The sequence below is a fragment of the Mytilus edulis genome, chromosome 3 (genome assembly GCF_963676685.1).
Source record: "Mytilus edulis chromosome 3, xbMytEdul2.2, whole genome shotgun sequence".
Lineage (NCBI taxonomy): Eukaryota > Metazoa > Mollusca > Bivalvia > Mytilida > Mytilidae > Mytilus > Mytilus edulis.
The window spans coordinates 44,365,796-44,388,062 of NC_092346.1; the positions used below are offsets into that span (position 1 = coordinate 44,365,796).

A 22,267-nucleotide genomic window follows, 5' to 3' on the forward strand; every position below is an offset into this window, starting at 1 on the left:
GATGCGCTACAGGAAGCAATAAGAAACTGTTATTCGCAATGAGAAAGATATCTTGAGACAGAAACAATACTGCATTGAACTTTGAAAAAATAATCTTCATGAACTAAAACATTAAAAAAAATTATCTAGGTGATATTAGATGCCTTTATAATGAAAAGTCAATGTATATCGAGAGGAGGGGTAAATTGGTTCAAATTGCGAATGGACATGCAAAGGACATGCGGAGAAATTGAAACACACTATCTTTTCATAAAAAAAAATCACAATCGCACGCATCCCAAACAGATTTACCAAGATGTGATGCCTAGAGAAGCATATCCTGCTATGAATGCATTGCTAGTTGAACCTAATCCATGTCATATACAAGAGAGGTGAAAGATAAAAAATAAATGTTCGAAACCAAATTGACAGATCTATACAATCTTTAGTATCATTTAAAGATGACTAAACTGACAATAAAGTCAGAAAGGGAACAACCAGATCAACCGCAGAATGCATTAGGGCAGAGTAAATATGTCTTATGAATAGAAGATCGGCGATATGCATGGTGATAACAGACCATATGGTTAATAACAAGCTTTCAATTTAATTGAAGTATTGAAAAAATAAATGTCTTAGCGGTAAAGTATGACTACGACAGAATCTCTCAGACATGTTTGCTTAATTCCGACGTTTGGAATTAATATTATATAAAAATGTTGCATCGAATGATTAATCTAATTATGTCCTTTGTAAACATAGTGTCAATTTAGCTTCAAAAGCTTCTGTCTTCCTCTTCCTTTTTATTTGTTCTTTTCAAATCCAGCTGGGAAGAATTTGATTACTTTCAGATCAAATGATCAACAAATTGCTATCTCATTGACGGACACCACTTTTCTAATTATAGGATCCTTAATCTGTCTTTGTCACCATTTCATCTCCTGTTACTTGCTACGGAACATTATGAGTAATACACAGTCTAATACCAATTAATCCAATTCTAATGACGAGTCCTCAAGTCAATATGTCAATTTGTTAGAAAGAGAAAGAGATTTTACCGTATAATGCGGAAAAAGTCTATGGGTTAGCTGAACAAATCTGACAAATATTACGACATAAAATATTTTTCCCCTAATTTTGTGTGCTTAGATGTTTGTTAACTTCCTTTTTATAAACAGTTCTTTAATTGCTTGTTTTCGACCTTAATGAACTTAATGAACTTATACCGTACTAAAAAACAAGACATCTTTGATTTACATTTTAATTTCAGATCCAGATGTATGCTTTATTTACTTACCGATAAATGATACAGCACCATGAACTGTGATCCGTGGTGGTTGTGACACAAAAAATAGATCAACACTTTTTGTTAGTATATAGAATAGCTTTAGAATATAATTTGCGCTACCATATTTTGTTATGTTACTGTCTATTGTGTGTATGTTTTCAGACACGAATTGTGTGGAAAATCAAGTTTGTTTTACAATTATATGCTGGTAAAATTTAACCAGTGGTAATAACGTCTCATAAGCAATAACGACCTGAACAATAATTTATAAATTGCATGAGTCCGAAGCGCTTTTCTGGATTGACCTTCATCAGGATAGCTCAAAAACCGAAATAGTTGAAGGGTTATATCACCAAAACGCACATAAAAATAATATCTTGTTTTTTTGATAATTTAATAAAAAAATTAACGAACAATATCTGAAATATTTGACATATATCATGTTAGCATCGCAGTACAGACTACTGATCTGATAAAACCCTCGGGGACAGACAGTCCACTATCAGTGGAACCGACCAAGTGCTGTAAGAAATGAAATTAACTCTTTACAAATGTCATGTTTCCGAAGCTTTTTCTTGATATACTTCCTTGAGAAACGGTCTGAAAATATCATGTCAGTACCAAAGATGTTACGATACTTATACATTTTTTTTTACATTTTACCAAAAGCCTTTACGAAAATTACTTAGGTAATACTGAAGCTAACCTTGGAAGTAATCAAAATTGTAGAGAGTGTCTAATACATCGTCATCAAATTTTTGTTGCCAAATTGAAACGTTTTCTGACATCATTTTCTTTTCCTTCGACTACAGGTTTTGGCTATCTGTTGTATCATTTCTAGCTTTTAAAGCATTATGAGTCAGACAAATAATAAGTACATTTAAAGAATCTTCAAGAGCTAATTATCCAAACGAGAGTGACTATATATATTTACAAAAGTTATAATTCTAGTCTCCGTCATAAGAAATTAAATTGTTATCATATTTACTCCGCTGTAGAATTCATAAAACTAGAAATTTGATAACATCATTATGAGGCGCGTTAAATAATCAAGATACAGTGTATAACAATCAATGCCCATTTAACAAACTAGTTTATGGAAAATCTCTTCAAACATCCCCCATTGAAACAATAGATAGTTGTCATAATTTGTCATATAACGGACGTGAAGCAGGTAATCACGATTGAAAACATTGGGTAGAAACAAATTTCAGTCAGTTTGATATCAACTGTATCATGGAGTACATCAATCTCCGGCGCAGAGTTCATATCCGTTCCATACATGTTTTGCAATACTGCACTGAAGGGAAAACGGTACTGTTTATTTTGCCATAGGCGACAATATTAACATTTTCTAAATTTACCAGTTTTTATAATAAAAACCTGGATAAAACAGTTATGTGTGGTGTTAGTACTTTATTACTGTATTCTAAAAATTGAAGCCAAATAGTATCATGACCAGTTTCCAACGAGCTTGTTTATGTTATCCATGCCCACCGTCATTTTGCACCAAATTTGTAAAATTTTGGAAGCCTTTTCGAATAATTCTCTAGAAAATATTTCAATAGGTTTTAAAATTTATATTGTAAATTTACACACTGCAGTTATTCATAGATAAATGTACTCTTACATCCAGTCACAGCGCTCCTAAGTTGACTTTCTTCACCTGTGTTGGGTACACAAAAGGGGTACACAAAAGGCCAACCTAATGCTGGGAAAATGTAATACTACCGTTTTCCCTTAATATGAGTGAAGTGTTACAAAGTATTGAACGGAACGGATATGTGATCTTTGCGCCGGAGATTGGGAGTACATGTCACTAAAGGGTTAAATCTGGGTTTTTTTGTGTAGCCAAACATATACTTTGTGTATTTATACGTTCCACTAAGTGCTGTGTGGGTTAAACATTTGACTTGATGTATTCAATTTAAAGCCCATTAGTCAGTACTTGGTTGCGTATTTTTGCAAAGTAAAAAGGGGCAAGGCATAATTAAGTTTTATTTTTTAAACTATCGAACATTTTATTATTTTTATAAAATCTGAAATATTGATCACACGGAGTCTTAATAAATATTGCAAGACATACACAAATTAAAAAATTAAAACATTAAGACTTTGTTCAACATGTAGGAAAAACAAACTATTTTTTACGCAACGTAATACTCTAGTTCAGGGAAACAATGCGCATGTGCAAGATCGATCGTATCGACTAATTAGATACGAGATTTGATAAACTGGGGGCATTATCAGTTTATTGATTTATCAGATATTTATAGATTATCGTTGGTCATCTCAACGAGATTGATTTTCTCGCTTGAGCTGGTACAGCGAAAGTGAGAAAAGCAATCGAGTTGAGATGACCAATGATAATCTGTTTATCGCTAATTTACCTATGAGGACGTTGTCAATTTCATGTCAATTTCGTTAGCAACGCCACGTGGCCTCCTTAGTTTCTAGCGATAATTTTTCCATCTCAAGCGAGAAGCATGATATGAAAATTATCACAAAAAAAGATCAAAAGAAAAATGCACAAAATAGCGATAAGCATCGTTATTACTGTAGTCAGATTAATGCATACTTTTTTTTCACATGCTATGGCAAACGAAAATATATACAACATATGACAAACAAAAGGCAGCAGAGAACAGAAGTTACAGAGTATACAATAATATTATGACATTATATGTGATCTAATTTTCCAAGCGGCTGCATTTGAATAAATGCCAGTTTTACTGTCAGAGATTTAGAATAAATTATCTAACTTGTGCCGATTTGGCCAAGAATAGTAGAATAAATTTTAAATTATATACGCACAGATCTATACGTTGGACATGATAAAACAAAATGATATTCGTCCTTCAAAACAGTCATATTGCAACATGTAAACACATTCTATTTTCTCTTTGAGTATTCAGATTACGACCAACTTCAACATTTAATCTAAGTGTGCCGCTACGCAATTTTGTTAATATAGATACATTACAATGAAAATATAAGTATCTTTCAAAACCAAATACTACTTTATATCGTTTATAAATACAAAGTTTGTTACATTCTTCTGACGTATTAAAACAGACTATTTTGACCGTTATGTTAATTAATCTTAATTACAAAAGGAACGGTTTGATATATGTCACCTGACTTTGAGTGTTACCTTCACGCAAAAATGGACAGATTCATGCTGTGATGTTCACTTAGCAGATCGTCTGTATATTCAAGAAAGTACGGGTGCTATTTCATTACCATATCTGAGGAACTGGTCTTAGGTCATAAAAATAAAAGTCAATCAACACCTAGGCCATATGGTATCATAAAGTTTTACCTTAAACTATTAATCTCACCAGGCGACAGTTATAAACAATTAATATACCCTTAATAATCGTAATCATGTTCTGACAGTTAGGTACCATTAACATATATGGTCAAAATGCTAGCCCTGATTGCATGCGTGTATTTACATAATTTTTTTGTGTTTAATTCAAATGCATCGGATATTGACAATTTTTGAAAGGAGGGGGATCTGGGTCGTTCAGCATTTTATTTTGATATATTGTGAAGCATACATAATATTGTATACAGAATATCTAGTTAATTTCAATGAGATTTATTAAGATCTTAAACAGAAAAAAAAATCTTTATATTTTTTTGTTGTATCTTCAGAAAGTAAATTTTCACACATATATATAACTTGGCATTTGATTACATACTTTTAATGAACAGTTCTGTCGTATATTTATTTTTGTGTCAGAAAATTCACGTTAGTAGGTAGAAAAATTATACTAAATGCGATTTTTTTTTGTTATACTACAATTACTATAGAAAAAAGACCCCCCCCCCCCCGACAAAAAGAAAACAATTATTGTCGTCTTGTCGAAAGCAAGGAGGTCTTTAAGATTTATGAGTGAAATAGCTGCCTACTTGGATCTTTTGACATACATCCTTCTTTTTGACAAGTTTCGCGAAAGCAATGCAATACTTAGCGATGCTAGGTTCCGTCGTCTGCATTTACACCGACTAATTCAGCATGTAGGTTCAGTCTGTGGTTAAAGTTTTGTTTTACATCAAAATCATTGTCAAACATAATGGAATTTCGGGAAATTGGGAGCTTCTTTATGTCCAAAATACAGTATCCAGGGCAAAATTTTGCAAATATTTATTTTCATTTTTCCGTATTTTACTACTAGATGGACTTCGTTTTTCCTGAACAGTTAACTTCATGTTTTGTCTGAGGTTAAAGATTTTCGTGCAGTCATCAATAACCGGTTTTTTTAATCGTCCAGTTGCAAGTTAAATGTATATCCATGCAGGTCAAGTATTGATAATGATATATGAATGTTGAAACTATTTTGTTCTACATTGCGCTGGACTTTCACTCGTTTGTTCAAAATGCAACAGTCAGAGTAAAGACATTGTATTTATTTTATAAGTGGGTGCGGCTTTTTTGCTAAGATTTTAATTCCATTTGACGATCAGTAGCTGTTTGATTTTATTGGAACTTATTTTACTAAGGTTTGAACAAGGAACGTATATATACTGTACCAAGGTTTAACGGTCAGATTATTTATACAATATTGAAAACATAACATTTATGAAGCCATGATGTTCATTTTTTTATTAAATACATCGCATAATATCATTCATTACGAATTTGTGTTTTGCCCAGCAACAACTTTTCAAAAAGATCGTCTTACATGACAATCATAAGGTTTAGGTTGTTTATCTATATTCACCCGAAAAAAAGCTAAAGAGAATAAAGTATGTAGTGTCACCATTGTATGATATACTGTTTTGGCAATAAATGCCATTACGCCAGCATGTTTCTGGAAATTATTCTCAATCGACAAAAAATTATATTTCTGCACTCTTCAAAGTTTTTAACAGCTTCCAGGGACTTGAAGGACCTCGTTCCTTCTTTATCAAACATTTCGTTTTGACTATTTGCAAGCAGTAATTTCAAATTTCTTTTCCAATTTTCTCCCGTAATTTTTAAACACCATGTCCCGAAATTTTTCAAAATATTATTTATTTTATTTTATTACACATAAACATAAACAAACAAAAACAGATGACACTCAACGACTTCACAGGTAAACGGGAAAGCGGCAGGCGTCCTAATAAACGCCTATTAAACACCGAATATTGATGTGTACCATATATGACTATGCCCCCAGTTTATCCAAATCTCGCATATTCTCGCATGAATTTTAATTAAACTCTTGACCCACTCAGAATTCTAGGTCGCAAACAAGCTTTTCCTGAACAAGTGTATTGAAAAAATATAAAACTATGATAAAAGAAACAACATGGGAAACAACAAAAAAAATTAATACAAATGGAATTCAACTTGCATATAAAAATCATAAAATGTTGTCATAAAAGTTTTGTTTTCAATCATCAATTGCTATAAATGGTCATGTACACAAATGTATAGGGAATAACCTGGTTTGCAGTTATCAAGGATAGTTATCTCCAAGTGTTGCAAGATAAGATGCGTGTAATAGCTGTATTAATAATCGAACAAAAGTCACTTGGTTCTACTGCTTAATCCAAACTAGAGAGATAATCTCCACACCATGTAAGAATTTATATTATAAATGTGAAAAAGCGATTTATTACGTCATCAGGACATATTCCTTTTTCCAAACATTTGAGATTTGGAATTGGTTTAAATCAAATCTTTGGTATCAACTGTAACATGAAATGTCCTTTAAGTAATACAAATTTAAGGTCAATACGTCAAGTTTCTGATATATTTAGGTCTTGACTACATGAAGATAAAACAAAGTAGAAACTTTTGTCAATTGGTAAGAACTTATTTTTGCTATCTAATGTCTTTTTAATTTGTAATTGTTGTTCCGGCACACATAGTCAAAAAAAATCTAAGAATCAATAATGTTATTGTTTATTTATTAATTAACAGTAAAGATTCGTTCAGAATTCGAGTAAACATGTAAATAAGCCAAATGAACGACATTTCATTAATTATTTTAAATAAATTATTAGTAGGTGAAAGATGAAACCATTGCCACCCATCGTTTGCATTTGCTGTATGGCTCTATTGACTTTTGTGCCCATTGGAACATCAGAAACAACAACAACTGGACACCCTCACAATAATGGTATTATTTTGTGATAAACATCTTTTATCTAAAATTTCACATTGACTTCTCTCATTCATCATTAATTTTTGCTGAGGGTTTTGACTATCACTTGGAATTTTAGGAAGTATATATACGAAATAACGTTCTGTCGAAATGATGACGTTTAATCCAATAACTAGGTAAGGTATTTTGTTATTGTTTCTATACGTAGAATAATTCTAACAATTCTTTGAGAGACCGTTTGCAGGGTTAAGGTTATACTTGCTTTTTAAATTATCGATTTTGGTAATAAATTATTTCGGAATTGGAATATTAAATTCCGATTCCTAATCTAGAATGAGTGTTTTTTTCCTCGTGTTAATGAACTCTATGGCCGCAACATTCTGTAAGGGGTGTTTATGCTAAAACAATAGGCGAAAAAAATATGTTGGATAAAAAGTAAAACAACAAAAAAAACTGAACTCCGAGGAATATTCAAAACGGAAAGTTTCTTATCAAATGGCAAAATCAAATCATGAAACATATCTAACAAATGGACAACAACTGTCATATTCCTGACTTTATGCATGCATTCTCAAATGTAGGAAATGATGAATAAAACCTGGGATTTGTTTTGTTTTGTTTTATGTTGTTATTTAGGTCTAGTTTATATCATTATGTGTTATTGACTCATTTGAAAAAAAATATCTTTACTGTATCTTACTTTAGGCAGAATCTTGAGAAAAATGTTTAAAAGACTGGTTTTTTTTCTTTTCAGATTGTTTGTTACCAACTGTAGTAGGACCTTGTGATGCGTATTTTCCACGTTTTTCTTATGATCACAAGACAAATTTATGCAAACAGTTTGTTTATGGTGGCTGTCGTGGAAATGCCAATAACTTTCTTACAAAGGGGGAGTGTGAAAAAACCTGTGTAACCGCTTAATAGAGATATGAATAAGTTACATTTACGAACACTCGTTATCTTTTGATTACTTCATCTTAATAAAATATAAACAATCTTTACATTTATGTTAAAAATTGAATTCTGTCACTTATACCACAAGAACAGATTCATCTATGGAATTTTTCTTCCCGCAATGCAGAAGTTCGTTTATGATAATAAGATTTTCTCTCGCACGCATAATTATATATTCTGATTATGAATTACATGACATCAACATCAAAACGTTGTGACGACATCATACTTTCCATTATCCACCAACTGACTCAATTATACATGAAGTCACCGTATGGCCTATAAAATGAGTAAACCCAATACTGCATACTCAGATACAAAAGGCCACCAAAAGACAAATGTAAAACAATTCAAACGAGAAATCTAACGGTCTGATTTATGTACAAAATATTGAACGAAAAACAAATATGATATAAAGGAACAAACGACATCCACCGAATTACAGGCTTCTGACTCGGTATAGACACATACATAATGTGTCGGGTTTGAACATGTTATTGGGCGCCAAACCCTCTCCTAACCTTTGACAGAGGAGTAACGATACAACATATGAACAAACTATAAAAATCAGTTGAAAAGGGTTTAATTCATCAGATCGATACAAAGCACAAAACCTAGTAACAACAAAAATGCGCCCATAGTAAAGGGTTGCCCCACTCGCACTATAATTGTATATGTTCAGTGGACCCTGAAATTGGGGTAAAAACTCTAATTTGGCATTACAATTAAAAAATCATGGCATAAGGAACAAATGACTAAGTTTCAAGTTGGTTGGACTTCAACTTCATCAAAAACTTACTTTACAAAAAACTTTAACCTGAAGCCTCTTTCTCTTTATGAATAGTTAGTAAAATAAAAATACTTCCCTTTCGATCAAATGGCAAATAAACAACCGTAAAGAGCACTTTAACCAGTTTAACTGTTTATACTGAAAATGTTTTACGTGTTGGGTTGCCGTTTTATCAACGTATTCCCATGTTTCAAATGATGTATTGTGTATCTTCCACTCCCATTGTCGTCATTCATTTGTTATTTGTGTCGACGATTTTTTTTTCAATTCTATCACTCAAGAAGCTGTTGTTGATCAACTGCCATGCTAGAAAAAGAAATGATAGAATTAGAGAATTGTTTTATATTTTATGTATTTACAAACGAAATCCCATGAAAGAAGAATTATCTTTGAAAATCATATCACTATGTGCATCCGAATTGACTTTGGTCCATATCTTATCACCTACCTTTGAATAGACTATCGCTGAGGTAGAACCAGATCCAAATACATTGGGTCCTCCACTTACTCCCTTGGAGTATCCTTTACACAACCAGTTAGCATTATGAGTAATTTGAAATTCAACCCTAACTCCAGGATAGGTCAGTATAGTTGCAAAGACTGCATAATAACCTGCAACAGGGACAGTAAATATTCCTGTGTCTCCGTTGAATGCATTATGTGTATCAACATCAACCGTTTTGAACAGAATGTATTGATGGTCTCCCACATTTTGTAAAGTATCCGATACTTTTGCAGAAAATGCAACTTCTCCTGAAACAAAATTTTAACAAAGTAAACTGTTTAATTTCACAGTCTCAAAGAATAGAAAAGCCTCATTTATGTTACAGTGAATTTGTATAATCAGTGATCATGCAGAATTCCTTGTTGTTCAGGTATAATGCATAATCAAGACATTAATTAATTATTATATATTATCCCTGAAAATTACTGGAAATTTTAATTACCCGCTAAAAATGTAATAATTATTTCACCCATTCACTGATATTATTTCAGGGTTTATCAACTATACATATATCATGTGTTAAAGCTAAATAAGGTGGGACAATAATTTAACAGATGAGGAATATTGTGCTGGACATTTTGATATTGTGTTTGTAATGATTTTATTATTTGAAATTTGGTTGGTTGTCTAAACATGGGATATGAACCGATAACCCCCGTAAAGGAAATGAAATCCCCAATAAACCATCGCGGGAGTTTGCATTTTTTCATAGGATATTTGCGCTTTTCTTAATGGACATAGAAAGTACACATCTTTTTGCAGATCATTCGAAAAGTAGGAATACGTTTGTCTGCATATTGTTTGAAAATCATTAGAGAAACAGATTCTACCACCAAATCTCGTGTAATTCGATATTTATCCACTCTCGACAGTTAAAATTTTAAATATTTAAAACGCTCGGCGAACCTCGGGTTTTAAATTTTTAAACGTTACTTCTAAAATATGGAAGGCCAGTAAACCTGACAAATGCAAACAAGACACATGTTAAAAAAGCATAATAAAACCAGGCTCAAAATTTTGAACGCCAGGCGATCTTTTTGTCTACAAAAAACTGTTCAATGACGCTCGAATCAAAAATGCATAAACGTCAAATAAAGGACGAAGTAGGAGAGTATTGAGGACCCTAACTATATTTTTTCATAAATACAGGGAAAATAATCAATTTCTGAAAAAGGAAATCCTTGATATTTCGAAAAATTTAAAGTTTGAGTACAGTTAATTTATGCTGATTTTCCCATTTAACCGATAATTTATATCAACTCAGAAATGTTAATTGCTAGGCTGATGAGACACTCGCATTGACCCAGTGCAGTGGTTGTAAATAAATTCATCATAGATGCCAGGATTAAAACAGTTACAGACACAAACAATACGTATGTATTATACTTTTCTACATTGGCTAGAGGTATAGGGGAAGGGTTGAGATCTCATAAACATGTTTAACATCGCCGCATGTTTGCGCCTGTCCCACATGTCCCAAGTCAGGAGCCTCTGGCTTTTGTTAGTCTTGTATTATTTTAATTTTAGTTTCTTGTGTACAATTTGGAAATTAGTATGGCGTTCATTATCACTGAACTAGTATATATTTGTTTAGGGGCCAGTTGAAGGACGACTCCGGGTGCGAGAATTTCTCGCTACATTGAAGACCTGTTGGTGACCTTCTGCTGTTGTTTTTTTCTATGGTCGGGTTGTTGTCTCTTTGGCACATTCCCCATTTCCATTCTCAATTTTATGTTTATGACATTAAAGCAAAACTTTTGGTTGACAAATTTTTATTTATTCTTGCAAAAAAATTAATTTTGAATATCTTACATTTTCTCCCTACCCGTTTTACCCCTATTACTTATTATAATGTGGACCGGTCATTGTTATTGAATATTACGCAATTTGATTGGGTTAAGTTATTATTTGTTTACCTTCAAACTGTTTATGCTTTTCATACATGACTATTGATTAAATCAGAACGTGCATGAATGTGACAGTAACTAAAATTACTTTCAAATTGGACACTGGGTGAGTCCATGTAATGTTTTATCAATGAAAGTATAGGTATGAAAGGTAAGAATCGCCAATTCCCCTATTTTCACAAAATTTTCCAAATACACAGTAGATAGATTATTTTTTAATAGTCAATTGCGGAGAAAAACAGAAGAAGTGTGCAATTAAGACGTTTTATTCCAATCAAAAAGTAATTTTTCGGCATTTCTCTCCGAAACACACTTTACACACGGCTACTCCAGATAAAATTATCATTTATCTTACAAAAAAACAACATTTTTCAGTCTCATAGGAACATGCTAATTACAATTAATCCCAAACTAAGGAAGTCATGAAATAAAGTCATAATATGTCCGATCTACCTATTTTTGGAGGAAAAAGGTCAATACGATCGTATTAAAGTCAATTTCGTCTACCTCACAAAATCTTGTTAGGCACTATAAATACAAGTGTTCCACCAATTCTTTATCTTTTTTGCATTTTTTATTTGATCTTTCTTATTAAATTTATCAATGTATGTACTTATGCCTAGATATGTTGAAACCGTCTGTTCAAGCGCTGTAAAAACATTTATTTTATTGTAGGGGCATAAATACCTTTACAACGCATTTTGTATGCCCCGCCGCTAGGCGATGGGGGTTTAACGTGAAAATTTTGACCATTCTACCGACGGTCCGTCTTTCTGTCACTTATTCTGTTCCACCGTCGCGAAAGAATTTTCACATATTGCAAGATAAGTTGTTGCTACTTAGATTTCTGTGTCATTGATAAATTGCATACAATAATTATACGGTCATAGACTTATTTTTTTGTGTATACATTGTTGGTTTATGTGTTAACAGAAAGGAATGTATGTAAAATCTATCGAAAACTTTGTTAACTATTGCACTGTGCTGACATGAATTATCATTGACATGGTCATATTCATAAAATAACTGTTTACAAAATTTTAAATTTTTGAAATACTAATGCTTTTCTACCTCAACAATAGATAACCTTAGATGTATTTGGCCTTTTCAACTTTTTTAGATTCGAGCGTCACTGATGAGTCTTTTGTAGCGCGCGTCGACGTAAATACAAAATTTAATCCTGGTATCTAAGATAAGTTCATTTGCTACATTCAGTTCATACAATTTGATTGAAGATCGATATGTTGTTGCCTGATATATTTTCCTTTTCGTGATGTAAAATTTAGGGTTTACCTAGGTCAAAGCAGTGTTCTTAATGAAAGGTACCACAAAACGTCGGCTGAAATTTAACATTGTTGTTGTGTCTGGAACCTCTTGAAGGTTTTTTACTCAATCGTATTTTATCGAATACAACAGATCATTAAATTGTTTTCCAGTCTTAGCTATTCGTTCAATGGCCTAGTTATAAGTTGTGTCCAAATAGTTATCAAAGGTACACGGATTATAGCGCATTTCGTCTACATAAGACTCATCAGTGACGTTCATATCAAAATATTTGTAAAGCCAAAAGTACAAAGTTTAAGAGCATTTAAGATCCAATATTCCAAAAAGTTGTGCCAAATACGGGTAAGGTAATTGATGCCTTGGATGAGAAAATCCTTAGTTTTTCCATAATTCAATGTATTGTAGACAGGAAATTTATAAAAATGACCACATTATTGATATTCATGTCAACACCGAAGTGTTGCCTACTGGGCTGGTGATACCCTCGGGGACGAAACGTCCACCAGTAGTGGCATCGACTCAGTGGTGTAAATAGTTATCAAAGGTATCAGGATTATAATTTAGTACGCCAGACGCGTGTTTCGTCTACATAAAACTCATCAGTGACGCTCATATCAAAATATTTATAAAGCCAACAGTACAAAGTTGAAGAGCATTGAGGATCCAAAATTTCAAAAACTTGTGACAAAATCATACAAAGCCTCAAACAAAGTCCATTTAACTATTCTTCGGCCATAAATAGCAATTAACCAAATCCTTATCTTAAATCTGTAAAATAGCTTTAATATTCATAAAAATATTACTAACCTGTTGTCTCCCTTTGAGTATGTCGTTTGTCTTTTGTATGATTTTTATCTTTCAAATTCCTTGACATTAGCATTGGATAATTCATTTTCGCGATTTCGCGATTGTCTTGGCCATACTTTTCTGTCAAGTTATCGTTTATATTTTCATGGATGTTTCTTTCGAATCCGTTCTTTGTGCTTTCGTTATTAAGAAATTGAACATTTTTCTCGATAAAATTAACTGTGCGTTCCAGTTCAATATTTTTATCAGCAAGAGTATCAATAAGATTTTTCAAGTTTTCATTTTCTTTAAGGATCTTCGAATTGATCTTAATTAAAGCATTCACATCGCGATCTAGAAACGCTGTATGTTTGCTTTCTTCCTGCCCTGATACAACGACCACAATGCTAATGACAAGAATTATATAACACATCGCTTCGTCGTCTATATCCAGTAAAAATATAAATGTTGGCGATATTTAGTGCATGTGTTTGATAAGAATGAGAAAATCACCACAAGGCGCAAAGGAGGAAGTGACATATGCACAGAAAGATCATTAAGGCCGCAAAGGGACAGTAAATGGGTCACATTGTTTTGAAATTTTGCTTTCAACTTTTAGTTACATTAGTTCGTACTTAACTCAAGATATTCGTACGATATCGAAGGGCCATTCAAACTCATAAGTCGAAAATGAAATGACAACTCAATGGCTTAAAAAGACAAACAGACAAACAACAACTAGTACATAAAACAACATTGAAAGCCAAAAACTGAGTGCCACGAACCCCAACAAAACTGGGGATGGTCTAAGATGCTCCAGAAGGGTAGACTGATCCTGCTCAATAAAATCATACGCGTATGGTCGGACCGTACGCGTATGGTCGGGGTAATTAAGAGGTACATTTATGCTTACCTCTTTATATAACCCTTCTAATTGTCACGTCATTAAAAAGACACTACCAAAGGTAATTTTTTCATTAAAAATTAGTAATAACAAGATTAACAAAATAAAATAAGCTGTTTCACACAGTTAATTTCATCACTAGTAAAAACTATAGTAAACACATTTTTTTTCATTACTGATATAATATTACGAGTGAATGGCAAAATGTCTACCTGGGAAGATGACTTCCAAAAATATCTTAATGAACTGTTACACAAGAAGTCAACTGTTTTACTATAACCTGACGTAAAGGTCGACAGGATAAATGAATGACGTCACCGGCAAAGACACCTGTTTATTTTTTTTAAGTTGTCTGGTGATATGATGTATATCAGTCATGTTACGATATTGGAGATCTATAGCTTTTTCACCGTAGACACATCGGAAGGACTTACGCATCTATGCAAGAATACAATTAGCGATGAAAACTAACTTTGGCATCAATATTTAATGTTATTTGAATTGTAAATAATACAATTTCATGTAGCAATCATTGTTATTTTATAAAGTTTTCTCATGCATATTATTGAAAAATATACCTATATGGTCCAAATACTCATATGGTCCGGCTCGTTCATAACCAAACGAGTATAAACTCATCGACTTCAGGTTTTTGCTGCCTGTGGTATGATTTCTATCTTTTATAGCATTATAAGTCAGACAAATGATAAGTAAATTTAAAGAATCTTCAAGAGGTAATTATCCAAACGAGATTGATATTGATATGATTACAAAAGATATATAATTTCAGTTTCCGTCAAACGAAACTCTTTAAATGTTTATTTATTTGACTAATGGGATGTTTGTCATATTAACTTCGCTGCAGAACTTTTAAGACTAGATATTTGATAACATCATTATGAACGTTAAATAAACTTAAAATCGGCGTATTATGTAGAATACTCAATACCCATTTATACTGCACTCGTTCTATTTGAGCAGTCAAAATGCGTTGACTATATTTCTATGTCATATACAGTCACTGACCCGATATCACTTTTTCTCATGAATATTTAAATAGAAGATGCTGAAATAATATTAAATTATTCATACGACCTCTTCAACCTGTTCTTGTTTCCAATGCAAACAACGATGCGTGGAACGACTCAACCTTGTTTCGTTCGCAATTATTGGAAAAACATATTTCATTTGTTAATATCTTTTTGTTTGCAACCTATAAATCATTATGTTTTATGCTTATGGTTGATATTTTAGTCCATACTCAAACGATTTCGTTCACCATCGAATGTGGGTTTCAACAGGTAAATGTATATTTCATTGTGTTGTCTATCTCTCCACGAGCATATGAGGCCTTTTTAAAGGGGATTGCCCCCAATCTTTGAATCAAATAAATAACCTAAACGCATAAAATAACAATTGAAAATGTTTTTAGATTGTAGTGTAAAGACTATAATAGTGCATTGACTTGACATATCAACGATATAAGGATGAGGCTTAGAAACGGGGAAATTCGAGGCTGTGCCAATCTATTTCCCCGTTTCGGGCCTCATCCGTCTATGTAAACAGGCTAGTTTGAGAAAAATCTCTTCAAATATCTCCCATTGAAGTAATATACGGTTGTCATAATCTGTCATACAACTGAATTGAAACAGGTAAGTACTATTGAAAAAAATGGGTAAGAAACAAATTCCATTCAGTTCAATTTCGACTGTATATCATAGAGTTCATGTCATTTAAGAGTTAAACTCTGTTGTTGTTGTTTTTTGTGTAGTCAAACATATATTTAAATATTTGGATAAATGTATTTAATTTAAGGTCCATAAGTCAGTACTTTGTAATGTATTTTTGCAATTCGCTCATTTTTTTAATTTTTTTTCTATTAAACTATCGGAAGTTATACTTTTTTGGGGGAAAATATCTACATATTGAACACAATGAGTCTAAATTAATATCAAAAGATATATACAAATAAAAAACACTAATTTTATGCAATGCTATTACAAAATATGATAAAAGAAAGAACATTGAAAACAACAATGAATTAATACAAAGGGAAGTAAGGTTGCGTATAAAAATCAAAGAATGTTTTTATAATAAATTTGTTTTCAATAATCATTAGCTATAAATGAACATGTACACAAAAGTATAAGGTTAACCTGGTTAGCAGTTATCAAGGATATTTACCTCAGTGGGACAAGATAAGATGCGTGTTATAGCTAAATTAATAATTGTTCACAAGTCACTTGGTTCTACTGCTTAAACTAAACTTGTTACATAATCTGTATATCTTATAAGGGTTTGTAAAAACATAGCATAAATTTTAAAATGCTATTTTTATCGTCAAATAACCATTTTCCTTTTTCCAAACCTTCTTGATTTCGACACAGAATCTTTGGTATCAACTGTGACATGAAATGTCCTTTAAATACTAGTAATACAATCTGAAGGTCAATAAGTCAATTTTCTGATATATTTAGGTCTTGACTACATGAAGATAAATTGGAACATTTGTCAATTGGTAAGAATGTATAGTTTGCTTCTCTAAATGTGTATTTGATGTTTTTGGCAAACAAAGTCAAAGAAAATTTAAGTATCAATAATTTTATTGGTTTTTGTTTATCACAGAATAAGTTTTTCATAAAGTTCGAATAAACATGTACATACGCCAAACGAACGACATTTCCTGAAATATGAATCATTTTTAGGTGAAAGATGAAAGCATTTCCAACCATCGTTTGTATTTGCTGTATGGTACTGGTGACTTTTGTGTCAAGCGTAATACCGGAAACCACAACAACTGGACATCATCACAATAATGGTATTTTTTTCCCGATATACCTCTATATTTAGAATTTCTAATGGACTTCTCCCATTCAGAATCAAATCTATGCTGTGGGTTTTGGCGTTCACTTGGATATGTTGGATCTGTAAATGCGGAACTGCGTTTTGTCGGAACGATGAGTTTACGTCAAATAATTAGTTCAAGGATATTATCAGTAAGTAAGTAAGTAAGTAAGTAAATTTTATTTAGAGTCGGCATATATATACATTATAACAGAGAAAACATGAGCTCTGGTGAGCTCTTTAACCGACTATCTCAATAAAAATCATGCAGCATCATGCAAATACTACCAAATAAAACATGCAATATAATGAAAGCAAACTTCTATTTGATTTGTGAGCCTCCAGAGTCAAAGCTCATGTGGCAAGCGCCTCTATGTGCATTGAAGCGGGGGAATCAACAAATCACTTGACGATCATAAAATATAACAAACTAAAAGCATACAAACAATAAATAAATAAAAATAAGCACTAGCATTTAATGGCAGATATATATTTAAAAAATGCATAAAAAGCAGAGCAAAAGGCCATTATAAAAAGAAAGAAAGAAATTTCAGCTTTGAGACAGCACTTGATGGAAACGACATGAACTGCAGAAGCATTTTTGACCCCCACACCAGGAATTTATGTAATTCCTAAACTGGTCAAAAGAAGTCATGAGTCTAGCCTCATTAGGAAGTGAGTTCCATACTTGTGCTGCCTCAAATCTAAAAGATCTTTTACCATAACTGGAGGTTCTAGGTCTAGGTACCTCAGCAGTGTTTACATACCTGAAATTATATGAATTGTTTTTTATTACAACTAAATCTTGAATAAATAAAGGACATTTTTTATTAATTATTTTAAAGGTCTCCAAGGCAATTGAGCGCATTCTACGAGTTTTTAATGATGGAAGGTTCGAAATCTGTAGGAGTGTTTCGTATGAGCTCAGATGGTCTTCATAAATAAATCGAAGCGCTCGTTCTTGTATTTTTTCTATTTTTCTGGTATTTTGTTCCCCACAGAAATGCCAAGTCAAAGGGCAATAACTGAAATTAGACATAATAAAAGAGTAGTAAATTGTAAGCTTACTCAGTTTGTTTAGATGTTTCCCAATTCTTTTCAAAACATTTAATTGCCTTGCAGCCTTTTTACAAATATTTGAAATGTGTAAATTAAAGTTTAATTTAAAATCAATTGTAACTCCAAGAAGTTTCACCTCATCCTCACATGATATAGAAATACCATTCAAGTCAAACACAATCTTTTTATCATGTGTTTTTTTGCCAAGAGAGATAGCTTGAAATTTCTCTGGGTTGGCCTGCATTTTATTGGAAGAAAACCACTGTATTAAATGATTGCTGTCTTCCTCAAGAGCAGAAATTACATCTTGTAAGGAATTTCCAGACTTTGACAAAGTATTGTCATCAGCATAGTTATATAAAGAACAATTTTTTACAAAAAAGAACAAATCGTTAATAAAAATATTAAATAGGATGGGTCCAAGGATAGAGCCTTGTGGTACCCCTTTAAATATGTCAAGCATACCACTTAAATTTTGGTTTACTTTCACACATTGTTTTCTTTTTGTTAAATAACTATATAACATATCAAGTGAGGATTTGGATAGACCATAAGCTTTTAGTTTCAGTAGCAGTAAGTCATGGGGTAGACAGTCAAATGCTTTGGACAAGTCCATAAGGATAGCTGCAAGGTATTTATTTTGATCTAAGGCTAATTTCCAATCTTCAATCACTCTTAATAAAGTTGACTGACATCCAAAACCAGATCTAAAAGCTGCCAAAAATGGACTGAAGATTTTATCAAAGTACTGTACTAATTGTACTTCTATGGCATTTTCAAAAATTTTAGAAATAGCCGGTAATACACTTACCGGTCTATAATTTCCTTTTTCTAAAACACTACTCTTTTTGTGAATAGGTGCAACTTGAGCTTCCTTAAGACGGTCAGAGTTGAATAATTCTTACAACTCGTTTAGGTCTATTTGCAAGATAAATTTTGATAAAGAAATAATGACACCTGGTTTTCACATATTCCGACAGCTTAATTCATACTAAAGAGGTGAATCTGATTGGTTATCCGGCATGTATGAATATGCACGTTTCTTCGGATTTGGAATTTTATAATTCCGATGCCCCACCTAGAAAGAGTGGGTGTTTTTGTCTGTTGCGCGATCACTTTCTTCCTCATGTGACAGTGTATATTTTTTTATCTTATATCTCGGTTGTTCCAATTTGTCTATCTTACCTGTTGTATTTATTCCTAACTTTTCCGGTCACGAATACACATGGAATCACTACCACTGTACGCTAATCAACAATCAGTTCTCAATTTTAGGCTAACAACTCAACCCCTTAACACAAAAACAGTTATTTGGTCTAGTGTTCAATTTATTCTGGTCCTCGGTTATTTACTTCCGCACGTTCTATACCTTTTTACGTATTTATGTATATTTTTTATATTCTTTTGAGGAAAACCAATTTTTATTTTTATTATTATTATAAAAAAATGTGTGTGCTTGCCAAAAATAAAACTATCCTCTTAAAACCAAATGGCGAGTAGATGACCCTAAGTAATGAATAAATCTCATGCCACATAGTAGGATAGAAAATGCACTTGTATGAAAAAAAGTCAAACAGAAAAAAAAAAAAAAGAAAACGACCTGAATTGTGACAAGAATTATAAAAGTCTGTGTTTATTTTTGGATGTATTTCTATTTGTATCCGTCTGATGAGTTGAGCCTTTTTCAACTGATTTCTATTGTTTCTTCTTATGCTATACTATTACACAACTGTCCCAGGTTAGGAAAAGGTTGGTATCTCTCTGATATATCTAACCCCGCCACATTCTATATGAATGTGTCTGTCCCAAATCTGGAACTTTTTATTGGTTGTTGTCGTTTGATGTTGTGTTACATACTTTGTTCATTTTCGTTGTACATTAACTGTGCCGTTCGTTTTCCCGTTTGTGTTGTTTTACATTTATCATTTCGGTTATTTCTTTTTTTTTATAGCTGACTATATGGTATTCGCTTTGTTCATTGTTAAAGGCCATTCGCTGACCTATAGTTGTGAATGTGTGTGTCATTAAGTCTTCCGTGAAGAGTTGTTTCAGTGGCAATCATGCTTACCACATCTTCTTTTTCATATGTTATTTTGTTTGGTTTAATTGTTGTATTATAAGTCTTGATTGTGTTATTAAATGTTTATGACTCATTTACCTATTTTCTTTTTACTGTACGTTCTTTCAGAAAGAACTTAGAGAAACCGGAATAAACGAATGATTGCCTTTTTCAGATTGTTTGTTGCCTACTTATTCGGGACCTTGTGATGCGTATTTTCCACGGTATTCCTACGACCACAAGACAAATTCGTGCACACAGTTTGTTTATGGTGGCTGCCGTGGAAATGGCAATAACTTCCTTTCGATGGCGGAGTGTGAAAAAAATTGTGTAACCACTAGATAGAGATCAGCAGTTAGATAGTGATGATGTTCGTTTTTCTGCTTACTATATCATAAAGAATAAACATACAATTCACTTGTAATCTTTGTCTAAATTTGAACTCTTTATAGTCACTGCTACAAGAAAAGTCTCATCTTAGGAACTTTCCACGGAAAATATTTCAGTTCTACAATGCATAACGTTGCTCTATCATGAGTCTATGTATGAATTCTCTTGCTCATTAAACTTTATTAAATATGTGCACGAATTCTTTTACATCCTCAATAAACCATTGTGACGACGAAAAAAACACATAGTTTACCTATCATTTAAAATATAGTCAACACTTTGGTATTGACATGAATGTCAATAACGTGGTCATTTTTATAAATTTCTTGCTTATAAACTACTTTGATTTTTTTTTTTTTAAAATAAGGATTTTCTTATTTCAGGTATAGATTACTTTAGCCTAATTTGGCACAACTTTTTGGAATTTTGGATCTTCAATGCTCTTTAACTTTGTACTTATTTGTCCTGGTACCTTTGTTTACTATATTAACCAACTGTCGATTTGGAAGAGGACACATTATATATTATAATTATCATATTTTGAACTCCGCTTTCTACTTTTCTACAATAAATAACAAAACAAGAGAAAACATTTTATTTTACTGTATTTACAAAAAATATCCCATGAATGAAGAATAGAGATTAAAAAACCATATCTCAAGAGCCAAAATGGTCATTTCCATTTGCTTTAATCCATATCTTATCACCTATGGCTGAATTGATTATCGCTGACGTTGAACCTGTTCCGTATACTTCGTCATCACCACTTCCATGTCCCTTAGAATATCCATAACCAATAGTTTGTCCATTTTTCACAATGAGAAAATCCAGTCCAGTTCCAGGAAGAGTCGTTATAGTGGCAAAGACTGCGTAATATCCGGGAACAGGGACGGTAAATATTCCATTGTCTCCGTGAAATGCATTGTGTGTGTCAAAATCAACGGTCTTGAAAGGAATATCTTGGTGGTCTCCAATATTTTTAAGCGTATCCTTGACTACACCAAAAAATGCAACTACTCCTGGAACAAAATTTTTAAACTGTAATAATATATTGTGACAGGACATTGGATTTTTCCTGAGAAAGCTCTTTAATTGTTGTGTACCGCACACATCCACTTATCTAAAATGTAGGTGTGCGTGATTTTTCTAAAATTATTAGACTTTCAAGCAAACAAATGCGTTCTTTACTTGTTTCAAGTTTTTTAAGCATTTTTATCCGAGCATCACTGGTGAGTCTTTTGTAGACGAAAAGCGCGTCTGGCATACACAGTTGTAATAATGAATTTATAATTTGAAAATATACAATGGAAGATAACTTGTTATTCTCCAATAATAAACTATTCCAAAACAACACCATTGTACGTAAACACTAGTTTCCAAAGGAAATCTTCCGAGTTCCCCATAAATCATATAA

At 32.4% G+C, this 22,267-nt stretch overlaps 2 protein-coding genes across 2 annotated transcripts; one reads left to right on the forward strand and one right to left on the reverse strand.

Annotated features, from left to right (window-relative positions):
• Positions 1–6,748: 6,748 nt before the first annotated feature.
• Positions 6,749–20,887, forward strand: LOC139515273 (BPTI/Kunitz domain-containing protein-like). Its single transcript, XM_071304838.1, has 5 exons — positions 6,749–6,842; positions 7,274–7,386; positions 8,126–8,289; positions 17,211–17,319; positions 20,639–20,887. The coding sequence occupies exons 2-5, from the start codon at positions 7,281–7,283 to the stop codon at positions 20,806–20,808; spliced, it is 549 nt and encodes a 182-aa protein (XP_071160939.1). The 5' UTR covers positions 6,749–6,842; positions 7,274–7,280; the 3' UTR covers positions 20,809–20,887.
• Positions 20,888–21,510: 623 nt separating this feature from the next.
• On the reverse strand, positions 21,511–21,918 carry LOC139515274 (uncharacterized). Its single transcript, XM_071304839.1, has one exon. The coding sequence runs from the start codon at positions 21,916–21,918 to the stop codon at positions 21,511–21,513; it is 408 nt and encodes a 135-aa protein (XP_071160940.1).
• Between the last annotated feature and the right edge of the window lie 349 nt (positions 21,919–22,267).